At 30.3% G+C, this 24361-nt stretch overlaps 1 protein-coding gene across 1 annotated transcript; it reads left to right on the top strand.

The window, feature by feature from the left end:
• Window positions 1-995: 995 nt before the first annotated feature.
• Window positions 996-24310, top strand: LOC119830448. The gene is made up of 3 exons (XM_038353476.1): window positions 996-1346; window positions 22243-22948; window positions 23422-24310. The coding sequence occupies exons 1-3, from the start codon at window positions 1341-1343 to the stop codon at window positions 23643-23645; spliced, it is 936 nt and encodes a 311-aa protein (XP_038209404.1). The 5' UTR covers window positions 996-1340; the 3' UTR covers window positions 23646-24310.
• The last annotated feature ends 51 nt before the right edge of the window (window positions 24311-24361 follow it).

Below are 24361 nucleotides of genomic sequence, written 5' to 3' on the forward strand. Positions count from 1 at the left end.
CCAGATTTGTACGCAATAGTCCCAGTTAATTATAATTCTTAGTCAATTAATAGATAAACGTTGTAGAATTAGGTAGCTATTCAATCTCCTATAGATCCTATATGAGATCTAAATTGTTTTATGTTTGTTTACTACATCCCAATAAAATATTCTTTCCTTTCTGACGAAAGATATTTGTCCTTACTTTTGCTACCAATAAAAACATTATCAATTATCGGCAAATTTAATAACAATAACCACAAAAATATTTACTTCCATCTTTTATATAAAATAGCAAACCTGTGGTTACAATCCTTGAGAAATGTTTTATTATTATTTATAACTCTGAAATTATGTATTTCTCGTGTCTGATTTTCCTAGGCACTTAAATGTCAATAAAAAACGTCCATTCTGTTATGTCGTCTCATTTGTTTAAACATAAAGTAAGAAAAAAATAACCTATTAGTAATAACGATATATAAGTTAATAGAAACCAATTCCAATTTAGCTCCAATTGAAATATTATATGTTACTCTTCCAACACCAGAAATTTTTAACAGTTTATGCAATTGCGAATATTTAATATTTAATCAGCAATTCATCGTGGCTGCGAACTGCGTTAAGAAATATGTAGTATTATTCCAATAGGCTTGACCATAGCTCCATCGAATCGCGTAAAGCAATCAGTTTATTTACATCAATAATCTTACATAAAACAAGACCAGTATACATGTTTATTTCGAAAATTTTTAAGTCTTCCAAATGAAAATAAACGAGAGAAATAAGATTAGGCATTGAACTCTGTCATTTATAGCCACAAAATAAAAACCTTGAGTATTTCATGATTGCATTTCATCATAGTCGACACATTAATATTTTTAGCTTAGCGTGAAAAATACGCCTTATATAATATAATTAGCCTTAGAATGCAATTTATACCAATTTCGATTAGTTGATTACAGCCCCATTCAATACTAATACTTTTACAAATACTATTCAACTTTCATGAAATAAATCATTAATTTGCTATTGGACATCATTTTTCATAATTCTGTTCGTTAAATAATGGCAGAGCCACTCGCCCTGACATGTAATTAATAGACGAAAAGCGTGGCGATACAACAAACTCTTAGTAAGCGAGCTGAAAAAGTTGGTTGCAAGTTAGGGCGGGCGGGCTGGAGGCGCATAGCGTATCGCGCTGTCGCCTCGATAGCACCGATCCAACATGTAAGGCCTGTACCCGTCGGCACGCTACGTAACTTTCAACTTTTACCTCGACATTAGAGGCTCTAAAGCAATATAACCCTAGTGCTAGTTCTCCAAATAGTTTCACGATAATAGTTCCTGTGTTTAAGAAAAATATGAAGGTAAGAATTTTGTCATTTGTATTTTTAAGTGTGTTCTTTTGTTGTTGTTTCATGTTCATGTTTCAATTAATAGTCGAAGTATCAGTAGTATATAAAATTAGTTCTTTAACAAAAAATTAAGAAACTCGTCTTGATAAAAGATAATTATAATTAATAATAGTTCTTAAACAAAAACGGACTTGGTACATTTGTGAAATAATCGAAAAATGGAAACATAAATAAACAGTTTGAATTCAATAATGCAATATTTTATTGAATAAAAATTTTCAATTTTTTGGGGTTATTTTTAGATCGCTTCAAGCATTGTCAACCCAAAAGGATTATATTTGTGTTTACCTAGTTATAATTTGGCTTTCCCAAAACGACAGTGTATGGTTAAACTTCCTTTACCCTTCTCAAATCTCAATGCAGATTTTACCTACAGATTTACCAAGCATTTAACGAGAGTATACCCACATTTTCACTTCTGCATACCTACACCACGTTATTACGTACGCTGAACAAATAAAGAGAAAGCTATGCTAACTTTAATATTAACTTTCGAATAGGCTTCATTTTTCATTTCATGGTAATAAACCACAGATCTAGTGATAAACTGAATGTAATGAGGAATATTAATATTCTGCTTTAAAAAATGTAGTCGCTCATAGAAGAATCACGTTAATGTTATGCCCTTTTGACAAATTCTGTTTATCACAATAATTTATATCTAAGTAGTTTGAAAATAACATTTATTGAATTGATAACTGTTTCGCCACCTGCCTTAGTATCAGTTTTAATTTTAAAAAATAGTCTCACTATTTTACATTCTGATAATCTATTTATTTAGATTTGCTTTTGTTGAATATATTAAAGTATAAGACATTTTTATCTAATGTGTCTCCGTTGTATCACGCGTGAAACAATGATCCAATTTAAATGTAGGTATGCTTTAATAATATAATTTATAAATGGTATGAAGTGAGTGAAATTACAGATATAATTATTCCCCCATACATATTTGAATTTGGAATATGGATTTCCTACAAAATCTTTTATGCGAGAAATGATAAATAGCGGCCTCTTTAAAAGAACGAGTCAATAGATGAAAAAAAATTAAATAGTTTAGGTGTATAATACAAGTATTTTTATAGTGTTGAAAAAAATGAATGGTAACAGAAAAAAATATTATTATGTTATATGGTTAACCAATAGTTTTGATACTAAAGTATCTAAGTCTCCAGTCTATAATAAACAACATTTTATTAAAAACTGTCATCGCTGTTCGTCAAATTATTGATTTGTATTTGAATCTATATTTCTTTTCTGACATATTGTTACATAAATATATTGCTAAAAATAGGGTCATATTTATAGTGTAAATAAATCATTTACATTAACTGACTTATATGTAAAACATGACAGAATATTATAAAATTGAATACCTAATTACGTTTAGTACTCCTAAATACTACACGCTCTTAAAAAAATAAAGTCTATTAATAAACCACATGGACATTTATAAATATAGTTCGATTCCTAAAGAGAAAATAAAGAAAAATATTGAAGTGTAGTAAGTATCACTCACACTAATTAGGAATGAGATTTTTCATTACTACATTGATATAAATGACATCCGACTCATTGATTCTACATTAAAAATAAAAAAATTTGCTGGTGTACAATTAATACACGAAGTTGAGTAATTTCTAGTTCAGAAACACAGCAATTTAACTTTTTAACACATGCGGTTTTTCTGGAAATCGCGCCTGGTATTCTAGTCTTCAATTCTGATTGTTTCATTTTCACGCCAGTTTATGTCTTTCAATTCTTAATTACAACACGATTGTAACTTAAATACGAAGTTATATTTGAATAACACATAAGTAAATGCATAATTAGCTTAATACTAGCCCGAGGCCCTGTAGAGTTACCAATAATTAAATCTAAAAATAATAATAACTAGCTTCGGCGAACTTCGCATCACCATAGAATATTGTTTTGATTAAGATAAGATAAATCCGTTTTGCCGTTCTCGAGTTTTAGCGAGACTAACGAACAGCAATTCATTTTTATATATTATATAGATATAGCCCATGTCACTCAAGTAGTTCCAAAGGCGAAAGATTTTTTAATGTCGTTCATCCATTAAGTAGAACAAATCTTTCGTCATTGAAAATTGGTGTTAATTGTAATGTTTTACTTTCATCAGCCAAGAGTTTCACTGCTCTGTTCTTCAAATTCTACATACCATTTACATTATTTTCCCTCCCATGTTAATCCTCACATTACTTCCCCCCTAAAAATTACTTTCAGAGGCTCTACTGTAAACGTTCATGGGCGGTTGTAGTCTCCTTCCATCATGTGACAGCTCAGTTTCCCGCATGACAGAAAAAAATCCCATTCCAATTTGGTATAATACCTACATAATTTTAGCAATGTCATTAAATATAGTAAAAGCATAACAACATATATACAACCATCGTCTTCTTAATAATGAACTAGACTTGAATTACTGTCTTAACATGTATCGTACTTACACGATAACTAACCTTCCCACGCCCAATTCTGCTCGATTAGACGCTGCAGATGCCTATTTAACACAAGTTAAAAAGGAAATTGCAGTCCGCCTACGAAACGCGAATTATAAAGAAATAATATTGTAGATTCGTAAGTTTCTTATGACCACAAATATCTACATATATTGGCTTTGGAGTAAGCTTAGAGACTTTTTCTTTCTGATAAAGTACCTAAATATTACGGCAAATTTGTACATTATGTATATGATAATTTTATTCTATTTCTAATTTTTAAGAATAGAAAAAAATATTTTTCTTTAGAATTTTTATCCTCTTTCATAACAATGCTATAGAACAAAAATTTAGTGTATATAAATGGTAAGTTGTGTACTGCCAAATTATAAATAACTAACTGAGAAATTATAAATTATTACTTATTGCATAAAAGTAAAGCCAATGTGCGGTGCGGGTTTGATGAAGAATTCTTAAAAAGCCAGCTATTTTGACTGTTCGACGCTATTCATTTTACGATCAGTAATTAGTACGCTTTAATGACTGCTATAAATTAATAAATGGAATGTCTGAAATGTGATTAATTAACACTTTGGCTTTTATTTATGGCCACTGAAAAAGAAGCTAATACATTGCGTATAATAATTTCAAAACAAAATATAATCGTATGAAATGCAATTTCACTATACAATTCAAGAAGTAGCAATTTAGTTAAAAGAAGCATTCGGATACTTATTTTTAATAGATGTAAGTACCAGTACTGCAATAAGCTGTACTTTCTATTGTTTAATTTATTAAAAAAAATCATGCAAATTTTACCAAAACCAGCGTTGCGGCTGTGTTGGTAATGCAGTCGGCTTTCACTCATTCAAAAATATACCTTCAATCAAATTAATGGAATAGAAATTCGCATGAAGGAATAATTCATACAACATATTTAGAACAAGGAAAAAAAAACAACTATACGAATTTCACTACATACGTAAAAAATATTTCATCGAAAATACCATATCAATTCATTGCAACTTTATCAAATGAAAGCTTATCTCTATAGCCTATAAGCCTTTAATAGATCTCTGTCATTAGTCTTTTTTATTGCACCATCACATTAAAATCATATATTTTATGTATATTCCATCCATTTTCAGCTAGGTATTTAGTCAGGTATGTATGTATTTCAAATGAAGTGAGCAACTAGTTTGGTCTCTTAATTTCTTATGTGTTTGAATGTTTGAGTTGATAATGTTAAAAATATTGTACTTTAAATAAAAACAACATTTTTAAGTAACAATGAATGCATGCTAACCGTGCACGATATTACAATATTTATAAAAAGATGTAGGTACTAACTTCCTAGCATTCACTTTCCGTAAATACAAACAAATAACCAAGTGTAAGTGTAGCGGTATTCGTTTCATTATTTTACATAAAACATAATTTGAAAATGCTTTATCGGTTTCACAAACGGTTTTAAAAACATCAAAACCGTTAAGTGGCAATACAATCCACAATCCATTCTAGCATTTGAGGCATAAACTTTAAGTGTTGCGTATTGCACAATTTCCAGCACAACCATCAAATTTTACGGGTTATGTCGCCTACTGTAATCACTTTATAACAAAACCTCAAGGTATTGTCGGAAGAAATAAACCACTGAAAGCTAAGCCCATAAAAGACAATACATCCATTTTCCGCAAGCCAAATGGCGTCGGTCTTTATGAAACCATTAACTGACATTATTGTCAAAGCTTTTATTTCTTTTGAGCATTATATTTTTGTCACATTGTTCAGGATATATTTGTTATGGTTGTGAATACATAAAGATATTTTAACACCATAAGACTTGTAATATTTCAATGTGGTAGGAATTAATATATGTTGTGCTTTATGATTGCAACTGAGCCACCATTTATGTAAATTGGAATTAATTAGGACATGATTAGTATGTTAAGTATATTAGTCTAGTCTGTACTCAGTGTCGTGATTTCCATTGCAATCATGTTGCATGAAATAAGTTTTTTCACTATTATGTGTGCAATACGTAGTGTTTCATTATATCAAAAATAATCTACAATATTTCTATGTAATATTGCCAAGATTTAGAGATTATCATAAGTAAACATACTTAGAATTTAGCGATGAATTTAAATTAGTACTTATTATGATTAGTATAGATTAGACTGTACGAACAATCTTTGAGATATATAAGTGAAAATAAAAAAGTGTATATATAATGCCTACTTTACTTCATCACTACTACGTTAAATTTCCACGTAAACATCCATAGCTTTAAATGAAAATAAAGAACTTTGAAAAAATTTACTTCCGTAATAATCCATGGTCGATGAGAGACAGAGCGCCGAGTTTACCCGTCAATACGTCGCCGATATAATATGTAAGAACACGCTTGAACGATCCCTTGATTTTACGTAAATATAATCGTTTTGAAATCGAAACATTATTTTGGACTCTGTCAATTGAAAATTAGAACCAACCTGAATTTTACGTGGGTAGCCACGAAACAAGACTTACAAATTATCTATAGATATATGAAGTGGTAGGTGTGTATCATATCAATAGGTAACATGTTAAAGCAACTGATGAAATAACTAAAGGTACAAATCTAATTTGTTATCAGTCATTTTTGTTAAACGTTATGTATAATTAAGGTATATTATAATAGGTAGAAAGAGTATATAAATATAATTAGATAGTTATATCATTAGTCGTCTCATTTTGTTTAAAAAGCACCAGCTGAAAAAGATAAAAATTTGATGAATTAATTAGGTCATCTCAATGTAAACGGTACCAATGCTTTTAGTGAGTCACACAATATTTCATCTATAAAACTTATTATTCGTGAGCAAAATTAACTTCGTGAAAGTCTGCGCTATTCATTTCATTAACCTAATAATATTCATTAACCGTTCACTTTTCCTTATCGTTTACACCTCGTGCACTTTGCTCCGACGTAATTACTTAAGACTTCATAGCTCGGAGATAATTTTTAATAGTCCAGTTCAGTTGCAACGTAAACATGACACAATTAACAAAATGTTAATTCATTGTATTCCTTCCTTTTCGTACAATAGACGGGTTTATAAAAATTTGCAACATTTTATAGAACACTTTTTTCGTCATTAACCATTATATTTTATTTGTAAGTAGTAACTCCTTTATCATTTAATTAGGTTTAAGAAGCAATTGAGCTACATCATATTTCGTGTCCGGAACATAAAAAATTGTAATAAACTCTCCCAATAACCTTAGTTAAATTATTTACGTACATTGTAATCCTAATCTTATGAGAAATTTTGAAAGAATTGAAAAAAGTCGTGACTACGGTTTTCAAAATTTCTCATTTATAAAAGTATTTCAATGCTATCAATGCTATAAAACTAAAAACTAAATCCTAATGATATTACAAACATATATATCAAAAAACCACTCAACCATATTTCTACCTACAATTTGCATCAAACAATTGGTCATTGATCTGAAAGCCAATGAGCTGATTGTGTTTCTTTTAAAACTCATTCTGATCGAAATCCAATAGTGTTCCTTTAACAAAGTTAAATATTTGCCTTAAAAGCCTCCAGTGGACGTCAAGTTGCGGGTACACAAATAAGCTAGATTGTCCGATGAGATTTGCCGACGACTGATTTAGTAGAGATTGCACTTAAGTGCATTTGAGCTAGAAATGAGCCACCCGACCGTCTGCTTCCTATGCTATGTTCATTTAAAATTTTCTTGCTGACTTTATTTATAATTTCAGTGGAAAATCTTAGACAAAACATTTTAACATGCTTTTTACAGGAATAAAGATTGATGGGCTTAATCATTAACGAATATTAACAAATACACAATACTTAATCTCAGGCAATTTTATTTTTTTTATTAATCAGTTTATAAACAAAACACGACGAAATCTTGTTACTATATTGGTATTTCCATTTAAGAAATTATCAATAGTATCTACGCATATGAAAAAGGATAGAAAGTGTAACTTGAAACGATTTTATGTCTATAAGACCGCGGCCCTCCACTACTATAATTCCAAAATTTGTTTACGCTATTCCCAATAAATATAAAAGCCCGAAACCCTATTTATTTACTGGGTTAAGCGGTAGTTATGTCGCGTGTTTCTTTATGGCCCGCTGTCCCGATTACAAGGTTTATAAAAAGGGTAAAGATTTTTTGATGTTCTGGGTTAGTACTTCCGTCGACCCTCGTGCACTTTGCAGAAATTGCCGAGGGTCGGGATAAGTGCTGTTTCTCACTCGATACACACTAGCTTAAACAAGTTTTATGTGTACATGACCAACGATATAATACAATGGAGGGACTTTGTAAATTTATAAAGTAAACACAATTCCAATATGTCTGCATCACCTATTTAGATTAGCGTGCTACGTTTTTTTATAATTATGAAGGTAAATGTTTGTTAGAAACTCTCATCTAAGTAATTTTTTTTTTTAATAAAGTAACTTACTGTTTACACATTTTATCTTCGTACGCAACTCGTAAATAATATTTAAATAAAAAACTACTGTTTTCTTATTGATATTTCTTTAAATGTTTCACGCATCTCATCAAATACAACCTGCTTTTGTGTAAATTGGGAACGTAAACACATACACTATGTAGAGAAACTTCAAACGTAAAGCAATTTTATGCTTGATTAAACACTTAGATATATTCCACTACGACCCAATGCGAAATGAAAGTTGCTCGAGACATTACACACTCAGCATCCTTAGTCCTTACTACATAATATTACTAGCGACCCGCCCCGGCTTCGTGCGGGTGCAATTATGCAAGGTATAGTATTATGTTATCTGTGGTTACATGCATAATAATTTTCTTATTGAATCAATTAATTTATTTAAAAAATGCCTATCAAAATCCGATTTACAGTTTTTCAAATTTTACCATGTATAGGGGATAACAGCGGAAAGCGACTTTGTTTTATACCATGTTATGATAATTTGTTTTATACTATAATAATGATCGTGTTTATATTTCTTTCATGTCGCAACGGAGCGGTTTTATGATTTTTGTGTACGGAGATAGCTAAGAGGCTGGCTGCGATATCAGCTACATATAACATGGTTATGTTGGCACGAAACATTTCGTCTCACTGCTTGTGCAAAGCTACGGGTTATCAATACCAATAATAATTATACAATGAATTTGAGCTTCAAATATAAAACGTGGTCGAATGTGAACCAAAAAAAGCCTTGAGTTCTTGTATATCAATGTATCTATTACATAAAAATATTATCTTATTAAACATTTTTATTGGCATTTATAATTTAATTGTACATATAAATAACTGTAACTTTTTTACTACGTAAATAAATGCATAATTTTCGTACCAAAATGGCTCAAAAGTGTGTTTAAGTATGTCTTAATTAAAAATTATTTAATTCTATAATTTGTAAGATTATATAAATATAAAATATAAATAATAATAATGACAATTTCACGTATAAAAATATACACAAATATTTCTTAATTATGCTGCGTATCATCAAGGTGAGGGTGACTCGTGAGAGCTTTTCAGCTATAATTACGACGGGTCTATGGTACCTACTTCAACATAATATGCTGACTGTACAATATGTTTAAATTCTAAATTAAAAATAAAAAAATATAGGTTTATTTGCAAGTTTTGTGGCTATGCTTAAAAATATGTATATATTATTGTGATCGCCGCCTAGATTTTTTTTTTATGAATCTAGATAAAAAAAACATGGTAATAATTATAAAAATAATTGCTATTATCTGTCAATCAGAATCAATTGTACTTATAATAGATAAACAGCTTCCTCTTCTAAACTATTAAACCACTGAATATAAATATAAAAAAACGCATCAACATGCGTCGCGTAGTCTCAGATCAATTAGAAAAGGTATTTTAGTTGATTCTTTGGTTATAAGGTATGAGCGAATGTATGATGTACATATAATGAAAGTAATTTATGTACTGAGCTAAACTGATTCTCTAAAATTCTTCTAAACTCGCTTCTCTTCACTTCACAAGACACGCTTCACGAATTATCTATTGAGAACAAAAAAATTTAGTACAATATTGGTTATTAACGATTTACAATTTGTAGCTACACGTGGCCGTTTCTTTGACAGCGTAAATTGCCCGTGAGGGTTTAGATCGATAGTGTGGTAGCGCATTAAATTTTTACAGCCGGTTGAATGGTCAGCCACTCCGACCGCGTCATATTGATTCGACATTTAACGCTTTTCCTCAAATATTTACTTTCTTATTGTTTTTGTCTAATAGCTTACCAGCTACTTAGGCTTTATTGCAATGAACATTCGTTATACTGAGAAAAACATTTTAATTTTCGGAGGAATTGATAGATTTTGTAATAAATAAATATAGATATTCCAATTATTAGATTGTTTGGCTTTTAGCTTATCTGTACATGTTTTAGCCAATGCTCCATACATATACATTAGATATAAATGATCATAAAAAAAATCCAACAAATATGACACTAATCGAACCACCCGAGAATCATGTTGAAGAATTATATTGAAATTGAATAATTAGCCGAAAATGTTAGTTTTCTTAAAATACGTATTGTTTATTTTTTTTCTGCAAAAATTTGATCAACATCGTCAGCAATAGAACACTAATTGTCTATGGTAACTGATGTCAAATGATTTAATTTAAAAAGCGTATTTCATTAAGCAAATAAAGGGACATTCGCGAACCATTGAAATATTTTAAGCTCGATGGTCTCGTTTACACTTCGTTAAGTAAAATCTATAACATCAAAGACTGTAGGCCAGGCGTGTACAGCTCTTGGAATTTCTATAATTATCCGTAACACTTACAATAAAAGTGCATTGATTAAGTTTACAAAAAGATCCTCTAAAACAATACAATCACAATTTAAACGACATGGTTACATCTGATTATACTGCTACTTTCTGAAATTTCATTACAGCGTCATTTTAGCAATTTTTTTGAAAGATTAAATATTTTTGTTATATCTATTAATTTAAAGTCATTAGAGCTTTCTCCGTCAGAATACTAAACTAGGGAGAAACAAGGGCTATATATACCGTATAAAAGGTTATAGAAATCGCTAGGTGAATAGAAAAAAAAACGAGATATCTTTGAATGGCCTTTGAGTTATTTAATTTTATAACAGCGTTTCTACATAATATTATATTTTTTATTCACCAACATTTTTTTTTTATTTTTGCCACCCACATGGTAGCGTCAACTAGACAAAACAAAACATAACAAGATGTTAAAGTATTCTCCTACTCTACTCCTACTGTTAATTTGAACTCAAATAAAGTTTAACTAAAAATTTAGTTGCGCCTAGTATAAGTATTATGTTATCTGTGGTCTCGCGTATGATATTCTTAGTAAATTGGTAGACTTAAAAGTCATCTATGAACATTTAAAGGAAAGAACTAATTTGAATTGATTTTATCGTTATTCAAAATAAAATCGAGGTAATGGTCCGCTTCTCTTCAATTAAATGTGAATAGGACGACCTATACAACCTAGGGGAAAAAATAGGTACGCGATAAATAAACTCATTTTATAAATACCAGCATTATTGATGCTTTATTTTTCATCAACTATTATTCTACCGTGGGATTTTTCTTTGGTGTGGATATAGTTTTGAAACCCAGACACGATGATAGTATGGTTTATCCTGAAAAAATACCACGTCAAAGGAGGAAACTGCGCGGATGAAAAAATGATTTACTTTGTAAATAAATTTGTAAGGTTTAGGGGACAATCTCTGGAAATTATGAATTTATTAGGTATATTCTCCAAAATTTAATCATTTTACTATCAGTAACAATCAAATATAGTACATATGAATTCCTAATTACTGATATAATTTGAAATATTACGAGATAGAAAGAGAAATAAAGAGAGCGATTTTTTTACGAATGCCTACAACTTTACACAATTCAATTACAAAAGGAATGCTAATAGAATGTATATTAGTATCGTTGTTTCTTCAAAAGTTCTATTTATTACGCATTATAACATTTATTTAATGATTTGGCAAAATTTTGTGCAAAAAAGTTAAAAAACAGTAAATGTCAGAATAGTATCTGTTCAATTATAACCGGAAACGAATTTATAGCATGTAATTTGGCCTGTCGCTTTGTGCAGAAGCTGACTAAATGGATTTTAAAGAATCTTCGTAGAAATTTATTACTTCATCTATTTTCTGGGGACTTGTTTCATTACGTGTAATTTTATGAATGTCTTCTTTGTTCATTCAGTGCCTGTAGAAATTTCTTCTAATAATTAGCGTTTTTCGGATAATCATTTTGCTTTAATTATTATATGTAGTTGTTTATAAATAAGAGATAGCTAGATAGAATATACCCTGTCTCTTGATATTAATAGAAACCCAAACTTGAAAGGTGTCAGATTGAGGTAAGTACCGTGTCAGTTTAATGTACATAATATGATGACTATATGATATAACGCATTATAAAAATAGGTTTTAAATTGCTATTTTATGTGCAGATAGATAAATTACATAACGATTTAATGAAGAGTAGAGAATCTACTATAGTTATAAATGAATTCGAAAAAGGAGGAGGTTTTTAATTTCGACGGTTTTTTTGTTACCTGATAACTTTTTACTTTTGATTTTTTTTTTTGTTGAAAGCTGGTGTCTTCCGTATTAATCTAGAACTGACAATTTAAGGGCAGTTTAATGGTTGTTTTGTGTATTTAAAATAATAATTTTGATATTATATTACATCTATCTTAGTAGCACCTAAAGTTACATTACTGTGCATAACGAAATAACAAATAACAAATTTAAAAAAAAAAAATGACCTCTTTAGTACCTTCATTTGAACTCATTTTGTTTATGAACCCGTTTGCCAACAATAAACAATACTGTAACAGTATCATTAGTAATTTGAGAGAGATTAATAATAATAATTAAACAACGCCAGTGTTTGATATCAAATATTGGATCATTAGTTCATTACATATTATCGATGGAATATGTTGTGTACCTGATCCAAATGTGACATTCACGTGTAAGATGGAATAATTATCTTTTATGACATTGCTATTCAATCAGAGAACAGGCATGTAAATAGCACAGATAATATTACGCTACTAAATAGACTGGATGTTTTTTGTCTGTGGGAAATTTATACAGGGCAATTATTTACTACAAAAAATCTAACCATCGTCCTTGGATGAGGGACCACTCCAAATCAAAAAAAAAACCCCTAACAACAAAAATAATCACGTCAATCGGTTGAAAACTTACTGAGAAATCGAGTAAGAAACCAAACAAATACAGTCGAATTCAAAACGTCCTTTTTGGATGTCGGTTGGAAATATCACAAGTGCATTGTAATATCTTTAATATCTTAATGTACACCTTTTATCCGCCTCTCATAGTCATACAAAAAATCTAGCGGAACAGAAAACTAACCGTTGTCTTTACAAGAAATTAGGTCATCTTTAAACAGAAATACGGTAACGGAAAGAAAAGTGTTTCACTCTTTGAAAAGTCATAGATATTCACAACTAACCATCATCTAACAAAATCTTACCACATACATATGTGGTAAGATTTTGTTAGATGATTTGGACATTGACATTTATATTCACATCTCCAAGGAGTTTTCATTACACGAGATTATTAGAAGGCGTAAACTTGCACAAAAAATAAGTACTCTCAGAACGCAGCTCAGACTGAATATGATTATTGTTTATACCGTCTGCACTAGCAAGTATAATATTTCAAAAGTGTTATTATAAAAGTACATATAGCTACACGCTATCTGAAAGGAAATACTAAACACTGTGCAATATAAAAAAAATTATAACCTGGCACGATCACTAGTCAAATAAATTCTTGTATTTTACAAATATTCGATCGTAAACTTATTCAATTCTCCTGAACGAGTAAAAACCTTATTATATATATCCAGTATATATGTGTTCTTATCGAGAAGTCCTCGTGATGAACTAATATATTTACAACATGGGTGCTGTAGCAAAAAATATTGATCGAATTAAATGGAATATGAAACGAATACGTTTTGTATAGCTTGATTCCTTATGTTAAACCTTGATGTACGTACTTTCATCATATTGTTTAGAATTAGGTAAGTGAGAAAAATTAGTGGTGGTTTTTAACTCGAATATTAATATACAATTCAGCATTGTCTGTGTAAACTGCAAACAGTAAAGCAATAAAATATACGAGAATAACAATATACATTGACACACACTTGAGCCCCGTATGAAAAACAGAAACAATGTGGTCGTATTTACAAAGATCAAATACAATACGAATACACAAAATTCGACAACCTCGAATTTATCTGGTCGTTGGATTTTGAATGAAGATAATATAACATATCTGTCTATATCTTCAAAGCAGCTCTTCATACGTATTTATATTTTGTAAATTATATTCATCTCAATGTTTAGAGGGCGCTTATCTGGATACTACGATGAAGACATAAACTGAAAACGTGCCTTATCATCGAGTGTCTATAGATCGTGTTTGCCATAAATAAAAAAATCTCTTTATTTTTCAGTTTATATATCAATATTTTTTGTTCGTTTCGTTGAGATTAATTTCTACCGAAAACGTTATACCGTTTAAAACACAGAACTACATTTCGTATTAAGCTTTTTTTACTGAAATAGTAAATCAATTTGTAGTACATTAATGATTCAAAGCGTGACCAGAAATAATGCATAACCGAGTATAGTTTTATGTTATCTGTGGCATAAATAACATCGCTGGAAATTGAAGAGCCGCAGACATACTGTTTTTGTGTAATTCGTCTGAGATTTGGAAAAGTTTCTGAATAGCCTTTCAGCTACTTAAATCATCATTCAATTTATTATTATTATTAAAGGATTTATAGCAGAACGTTGAAATTACTACTATACGTGAACGAATTGTTTTAAATTCTGTTTTTATTTTAATTTATAATCGGTTGCCAGGAATAAATAGGTATTTGTAGCATTTTCTGATACTATGCATTCAGTATGATCACACATTTACATATCACATATACACAATTCATACATTACATGTACACAATTTAAATAAAAGTAATTTTGATTTTCACTACATGGTAATTAGACACATTTAAGTATGAAATATTACAATCGCATGGAATATTTCAAAGCGTCTATTTATCGAACTAGGCAATTGGCGTCACTATCGTATCGAAATTGACCTAAAATAGAATCAAAAGACGTATATTATCACAACCAAAGTGTACGCTTGAATTGGTTTATTGAGTAATGTTGGGTTAAATCAAATTTACCTATACGGAGTTACCCTAAGGACCCAAGCTTTTAAGCGACAGGCCAGCTGAAACGACCGCCATAATCATAATGTGGTGATAATTCGTAGGAATCTCGATATCAGTATCCAAGAGAGGCATTAAAGGTACATTAGTTTCGGGAAGTTGTCGGTTGAAATCTTATATGTATACAATTATATTTATATTAAACAACATCAATTAAGCGGACCTTTTTGGTTTTGTTATTCGATAACTCCGTGGGTTTTCAGCTGATTGTCATGACACTATAGGTGTCTGATAGGCAATTGATGACGTTTGGTAAAATTACTCCCCCCCCCCCAAAATGTCTGTGTACTTTTTTAGGGAAAGTAATTATTTTAATTTTAAATAAGGAACAAAACACACAAAATTCTTTCCTAACCTCCACAAAACTTTATTATAACATATTTATTAAACATGTAAGCTTAATAATGTTCTAAATACGTTATTATACATACTATACCTACTTACTTTTGCAAGTTATTTCGGCACCCATAAATATCTCAATGTTGGCACCCAATCTTCGTGAGTTCATCTTGAAATGCGATTTTTATCCGACTCGAGATTGAGTCAACACATTTGAGACCCGAATCGATGACAGACAAACGGAGCAAAGAACAATTATAGAGTAGATGTTACATTATATGGAATTTAATCGCCTTTACAGTTTTGAGTATCTAGCTTAAATCTTTAGAATTCCTATCGCTTCGTCGCGATTGTTATGCAAATTTAAATATCTATATCTGCATCTCAAATATGTGATAATTTTCTTTGTCATTTTATCTAGTCGATTCGAAGATATGCAAAGCTTTTTAAACAAATTGAACGGATACGGTGATTACTTTGTATATGTACTGAAGGTATAGACTTTCACGAAATGTTGTTTAGTTCAGAAATACTTTGCTCATATACTTAGTAAGAAGCATATTTAATGTGTGCACCTTGCTTTTTAATGTAAAATCAAATGTATGTTATGAAATATAAATACCCTTTAACAACCCTCAACCATATCCGTGCTATAGAATTTACTATGATTGATGCCAATCATTATCTTTACCAAAAATCAACAAGAATACCTCCGTCTAAATATAGTTATCATACTTTACATGCCGAGACTCAACCTTTAAATTATGTTTTATATCTAAGTGCGAAATGTCAGAAAGGTAATGGAGTGAAAAATTCATACAATATTGCATGTCGATTTTAAGAGTCTATTCGGAATAAATTTTTGAGAGCTGTATAACGTATGTACAACTCTTGTACTTAAAGTAATACATTATGGTATATCAGGCTCAGATCTCCTATCTAAGCCGGCAACTACTGTTATATGTGGACTGAGGAGATAGATTAGACGACGGGGATAACACAACAATAATAGGTACTTTCTTAATATAGTATATAGATACAACGACAATAAATCACTTGGTAAAAAAGAAACGTACATGCAAAAGGTGAATAAGTACCTAGTAGCAAAACCTTCGATGTTTGTGAATAAAAGCAATTTGAAATCAACAGCAATAAGACGAAACTTTTCCTAGCGACTAAGCTTGTTCCATCCCTACAAATTTGGAGATTACGATCACAACGGTTTGAAACGTAATAAGAGTTTAGGCAGCTTACTCTTGTAGACTAGATGAGATTGTATTACTTTATTTGCAATTTTTAATTGATTGGTTGGTATAAGATAAAGTTCGTTTCAATACATCGCATAAAAAATAGAACAAAAAATCTTCGTTAACACAAAAAAAGATCCAAATTTGTATAAACTGGAATAAAACGAGTGAAAGTACAGATACATAATGACATATTTACGATGTAAATAAACCTATAAATTCAAAATCTTTGTCGTATATCTTTTATATTATGTACATCGTCAATATATTTAGTAACCTAGCTTTTTAATTGGTAAACAATTTATAGAAATGGCTTTCCGTGTCATAATAATCTTATAAAAATACATATTTTTAATTTTAATTATTTTTAATTGACTTAATAGACAATAAATTATAAGCCCAATAGAAAAAAATTGCTGGGCAAGTTAATAGTAAGGTTAACTGCATATTCCCTCCTATATGTATAAAAATAAATAAATACTTTTAAATCCTACACACAATAAAATTCTTCAGTTTCATTTAACGTCGACAGAAGTAACTTGTAATTAATGTTTACATATGGTTTATACTTACCAAAATCTAATTTCATTATTCAATATCACAGTACTCTCCAATAAACAGGAAAACGACCTAGACAGATCTGAATAACAGTAATTAGATAAAACTTTCTACGTGTGAGCACAAACTTTGTAACGTTCATTAGAACTGCATCAAACTGATTTTGTCCTAATTGTTTCAAGATTAACACCGGTAGCACAGCTTCTTGTTTTAATAATATCCAGTTATAGAATAGCTAAAACACGAGTACGAGCATCTTGTCAAACGTGATCATCTTCATTATTTAGATAAAAATTAAAGTCTCTCATCCTCTAAAAATGTAGTTATTTTCAAATTAAACACTCAAGTCTTTGTTATAAATATAACTTTTATTAAATGTATTGAATTCTATTGGATTCTATTCGATTCTATCTTAATTATTTAAGGTCATAAAAGATGAAATTAAATTCGATATATTAGGTATTTATTTTTAAGTTAAAATATACAAAATTAGAATACTTTCATAACCGCAATAACTGACTGTTCCATAATTCACAACGAACCCTTGTATACATGTGACGCCATCCGGTTTGCCATAAAAGATTTGGAGTCGTCTTTCTTTTTATTATTCACTTTATGTTTAACTGGAATTTGTTATATCAGTTCACATATACCTTACGACGAACACAATAAATTCTTTATAACCGATGCTTTTAAATTGAAACTACAAACGACTGTCGAAAGAACGATAGATTTTGGACCTCAGCTGTTTCGGTGTTCATTCTACGCTTATTCCTGGAAGTTGAGTTAAGCTATTGTTAATTTATTATACAATATACAAAACTAAAATTCTTCTATTAAAGTATTTCTAGAAACTATGACTCGGCGAGCTTTATGGTGCTATTAATGTGTCAATTTTGATCGCGTTCCATTGTTATATCGCTACCACATATTTCATGTACGGATGACCCGGCCACCTTCATATTTTCCGGCCGTAAACTACAAGTCGGTCAAGGCAAACAGAAAGACGTTGGTATTGAATTTTCCACGGATTTCCCTTCGTATATTTTTTTTTTTTGTAATTTATTTTTAAGTACCAAAGATCTCGAGCGTGTTGTGTACATAAACGACCTTTGAACTCAAATTTTACTAGAACATTTAAACGATATAAATTATTGTTGCATAGAAAGGTGGAAAAAATGCTACGAAATAATTTTGAACATATTAAAAAAAAACAGATTTTCCATAATGTTTAAGCTGAAATTATTTTGATATTTTTATAAAAGTGTTTATTTGAAACTTATGGAACGATGTGGTGGAAAATCTAACAATAAAGAACAAAAAGAATAAATATTCGATAGAATAGATTATACATTAATCAATTTAACTTAAGTTCGTCTGATGAATAGCCATTAATTAAATTCAAATCAAATTATCTCTAGGCTTATCGATGTCGACAAATTTTAACAGTAAGTACTTTAGTAACGGCGACGATTTTGATTATAACAAGATTTATACTTGTGGGATAAAATATAATGGTACTCAACTATGTATTTAATTGATTACTGCTAAAGCAGTTTTCTGTATTTCTCAAGTGTTTGTTTAATTACAGATTAGACCCGATATATATCGTGTTTTTTCAATGAAATTAATTTTCGAATACGTATTAGAAGATGTTTTTCCTAAAATTATGAAACAAGATCACAGATTAAATTACTTTAAAATATGTTAAGAAAGTTCCCTTTTACAACTGTTTTCATTTCGCAACTTGTAACAATGTGTATTCTTATGTGACTATCCAGTGTGTGTTATGTGACACAGTTTCAAACTTTCAGCCCGCTGGCTCAAACGACTCGTATCTCAAGTTTCCTTCAGTAAATGTTATCGAATGGCAGAACTATGCTTTTATGGGTCTATAAGTGTGATACCACGGTGTCGTTTCATATGATCACTCTTTCAATTCTAACAGTTTGTGTGTTATAACCATTTGAATATTTTACTAGCTGAGGAATGTATCGTTGCTGTGCGTTAAGTAGGTACCGATAAATATACATATAAGGTACTACCGGTAGAATACCTAGAGCACTCAGGCATCACGTATATATCTAACGGCGATATAGTTCTTGAAATCAGGCGCGTAATTTCTAGCTACTAAATAGCTGCACCCCGCGCTTTCACCCGCGTAAGTCTGTATCTCGTAGGAATATGGGGATAAAAGTTGCCTATATGTTATTCCAATTATCCAGCTATCTACGTACCAAATTTCATTGCGATCGGTTCAGTAGTTTTTGCGTGAAATAGTTACAAACATACACATAGATCCATCCTCAAAAACTTTCGCATTTATAATATTAATTAGTAGGACGTCAATAATACCGTTGGAATACGTTTAATTGTAAGGTAATTGAGCAACCGCCTAACAAGTCTTGCATAAAAAAAAAGAGTAAAATAGGTCATTTATCATTTTAAACAATTATTTTCGCAAGATGTTACAAAGAAACCACTAGGTTTCTTTGTACTAATATATAAGCAGCGAAAAGCAATTAGGTTCTGTTGTCAGTGGTCGTTAATCAGAAGCTGTTTTCAAATGCAATTTAGTTTCCTTAACGATATCTTTTGAAACTGTAAAAAAACATTGGAAGTGTTTCAGTAATTTATATTAAGTTAAGAGTATTAACACATAAGAGTAAAGACCAAAATATAATGTTTATTTTAAAGTGTTTAGGGATATTAATATATTAATAACACATAAATGCCTTCTTTAGCAGTAGCGAGACTCAAAACTAATATTGTTATATGCTTTTTAAGAAGCCATTATTTTAACGTTATTATTATTATTATTAAACTAATTGTTTAATACACAGAACCTTTAAATAAGTTTAATTGTATACAAAAAAATTGTAAAGGAAATTAACTATAAATACATTAATTAATTTAAAGAGATTAGATTAAAGAAACTATTTAAGAAAAAATCCTCTTATAAAAATCTTATTAATGAGACCATTTCTTTATACGCAATATACATTTTACTTTTGATGTTATTTCAAGATTAACATTCCAAGAATTCTAATTTCAATTTTCCATGATATTAAGCAAAAAGTGAAATATAAATAGTAATAAAATATCAATACTTGTCGAAGGCTTATTTATTTTTCCCCCAAAGAATTGTAAAGAAAATTAAGTTTGTGGTGAAACATAACCTACACATAGCGCCGTTAAAGTAAAGGAAATCTGGAGCGATGTAGCTTCGTCCTTTTATCTTAAAAGCATAGAAGCCATGTTGCTGACTGTGATTCAAACAGATAATTTTATTGCATTTGTCTAGACACTAACTAATGCCGGTTAAGGATTTAGCGTCCCGTATGGAGCGTTTCGTATGTTACCGATAGTACCATAATGCTATCTGCTATTAAACGGTTGTTTAGAGCTCTATTTAGCTTACAAAACTTTCTTTAGTTAAATCTTCTATAAACCTTTAAAACATTTAAAGGTTTATACTATCCATAAAGTATACTTATTGGACTCAAGTTCACTCATTTCTAATTAGAAATACTCTTGTTTTACTCATACATTGATCACTCAGAAAAATATCATAACCGAAAACTGATCATCCCATGTTGGCATGGCATAAAAATATTTTTTAACTAGTTTTTTTATATCATTGCGTACAACAGAACTGGTGGTTCGCCTGGTGGTAAGCAAGTACCACCGCCCATGCGCTCATGCTTCGTTTCATTTGATTGATAATTTATAGTTTATAGACAAATCTACAAACCATACACTAGCCGTGAATTTGTAAAACACTAATTTATATTATGTATCTACCTAAGTGCTAGCAGATAGAGCTTGTCATTTACAGAAGACTGAAGCTTTTAGGATGCACGATAACTTTAAGAGTAGTTTCCTAGTCCTAGATCGTCCTATTCGACACTCCTAATCGTCCCCTGCATATATTATATATACGATACTTTAGGACTAACCTGGTGCGAGTGTAACCCAATTTAAGTGAACTATGTAGCCATATATACATATATACACAACTTAAAAATACTTCATAAAAATATAAAATGCAATCAACACCATACACCATATATTTTTGTAATGAAGTATGTATGGGTAGGTACTTAACTACCACCTCTGAGAAAACGTCCACGTGTCTACAGATATTGACTTTCATAAGTTATAATGAAAACGTGGTAAATTCAAAATATCGTCGCTCGAATGAAGGTCACGCGGCACGGCCGTATTTTTTCTGAAGAATCCGCCTTCGCAGTGTAAACATTCAAATAATTTAAAACCTTAATTCACATTACGTCCCTCGACGGGATGAAAATGTTTTCACAAATTACTCTCGTAACGTGTCAGAGGAATGCTTCATTTGGCCTCCTTTTATTCAGAGCCAAGTTCATTTTACCAAAAATTCAAAAAAATATTTACATTATCTAAACTTGACATCAACAATAGGCTTTTGAAGTGTTTTGGAATATCTCATGAATTCATAACCAAGAACATTTTTATAAAAGGACGTTACAACAGTCATTATGAAGCGCTACGTTTTTTGTAAATGTAAATGAGTTTTCCTTACTATTATATATATGTCATAAAACCTGATAAAAATAGACTATGGAATTTTAGATGGTTTTTAACACAGTTGAAAAAAGTTAGTACAATATTGCATTGCGGTTCAAGAAATGCTTAATATAATGTATTACTTAATTCTTCTCAACGTAAGAGTTTTCATCTACTAGGCCAAAATTAAGCTGTATATAGACCGGCGAAATGACGGACTGCATATAACCACACAGCTGCTAAAAATAGGAATAATTTAAAAATAATGAGTCATCTAAAAAAATAATACAACTATAACTAAAGTGATTTTCTTTACAGATGCAACATTCATTGCTTCCATTATTATTACTCGCTATCGTAGCAGTTTGTTCAACAAATGAAATTCCTATGATAAATCGTCTCGAGTTAGAAAATTTCTTGGAAAATCAAGACAACGACAATACTCTAAATAACAGACTACAAAATAGGGATACTAAAAAAATATTTTTTAAGCGATTACTCAACCGGCTTCCAATATTAAAACCTGAAATTTCGAATCTGATTTATGAAAACAAAGAAGATAATGGTGACAGTCACATTTTACACAATCACAATAATAAAGAGTACATTTTGGATGACTATTTAACTCAAGAACTACAGGAATATCCAAAGCAGACAAAGGGCAGAATGCCGCAATTTGATCGAAATTTGGAGATTATCGGGAAATCTTATCAAAATCACAATGTAAATGAAATAGACCAACATACTTCTGTTGGTGATTATGAGAAAATCCTTGATGACGATTTGAAATTTTTTGATGATAATAAAAAATTCACCCCAACCAGCCCATTATTGATTTTAAAAATACGTTTGTCATATTTAGCCAATGATATTAACCCTAAAGATAACACGTATACGGAACTAATACCGCTACATTCGGAAGTGAAAAGTAAAGATGACGAGGCATACGATAAAATGCTGCAAAACGACATCGAGTCAGCTGTTAAAGTTAAAAGGGAAGAAGCTGAAAACATCAATGAAGCGGGTAAGCTAATTTAAATTATGGCTTGTCATAGTATATGGATTATATCTATATAAAAGAAACGATCTATATTGTAAAACAAAAAGTAATAATATTAATTACTTTTATAAATAAACAAAAACTAAATACTTTCCGTTATTCTGATCTTTATGTCAAACAGAATGTTTGAAAAATTCACCTGTCTCACTATCACGGTTCATGAGATACAGCCTGATGATAGACAGACAGACAGAAAGACAGACGGAAAATCACTTGTCGGTCTGTCTGACTTAGTAATATGGTCCTGTTTTACCTTTTGTATACAGAACCCAAAAACATTTCCAATCGTAGTTATTTTTCATCTTCATTGTAAAAAAATGAATTTATATTGTTGATTTAATCAAAACGTAATTTAAAACATTCATTCGTGTCTTTCGAGATTTATTTAAGCATTACGTTTTTATCAATTTATTAATTACATAAACCACTAATTCCAGAAACGGACAGCGACAAGAACAAAAAGATAAAGAAGAGGATATTTTCACTCTGGAGTAGACTACAAGGCCTCCACAGGGGCCACGAGTTACACCATCGCAGGCATTTACACGCATTCTACGGCCTCCCCGATGATGGCGGCGGCGGCGGCGACGGTGGCGCCCTCACAGCTGAGACACGAGCGACTTTCCTGCGACCACCCGGTTCACCCTTAAGATGGGGTTAACTTCCCAGACCAATAGAACCTCATTATATTATAACATAATCCATATGTTGGACGGTACATGGAGTAGGCGTAACAAGCTGAATAGTACAATAATTTGAAGATGGATTTACCCCGAATATTTACAGTATGTACCTACTGTTATATTCTTCAAGGTTTTGAATTTTGTATGAACATTTTCAAATGTAGATATAAGGCCCTTGTATATTTTTATGTATCGCGTAATATAAGATAAATGATAAGACCAATGTTCCAATCAATTAAAATGAAAAAAAAAATGATTTCAATTTTAAGTTTAAATTTTGATATCAATTTACGTTAAGTTTGTTTTTAAATATTATACATGACGAATAGCCACAAGCCGAACTGGTTCAATAAGCTTAAATATTTTATTATTATCTCATATTAAACCATTAGTTTATATTTTAAGAAAAAAGTAATTTTATTTCCTTAATTTATAAGTTTGCTCAAATACGTTTTAAATATCTACATAGCTTCCAAGAAAACTGTTTACGTTTAGCTGATTTATGTTAGAAGATAATCTATATTATAAAGGATTCCTATTAAATAATTATAATTACTCGTATAAAGTTAAACACGAATAATCACGTTATGATAATGTCGGTAAATATCTATACTATCAACTATATATTCTATAATATGTGTAAATAAAACAAAGCATATTCATTTTGAGTTTTATTTAAAATTTATCCTTTTTA

This window comes from Zerene cesonia, chromosome 11, assembly GCF_012273895.1.
Source record: "Zerene cesonia ecotype Mississippi chromosome 11, Zerene_cesonia_1.1, whole genome shotgun sequence".
NCBI lineage: Eukaryota > Metazoa > Arthropoda > Insecta > Lepidoptera > Pieridae > Zerene > Zerene cesonia.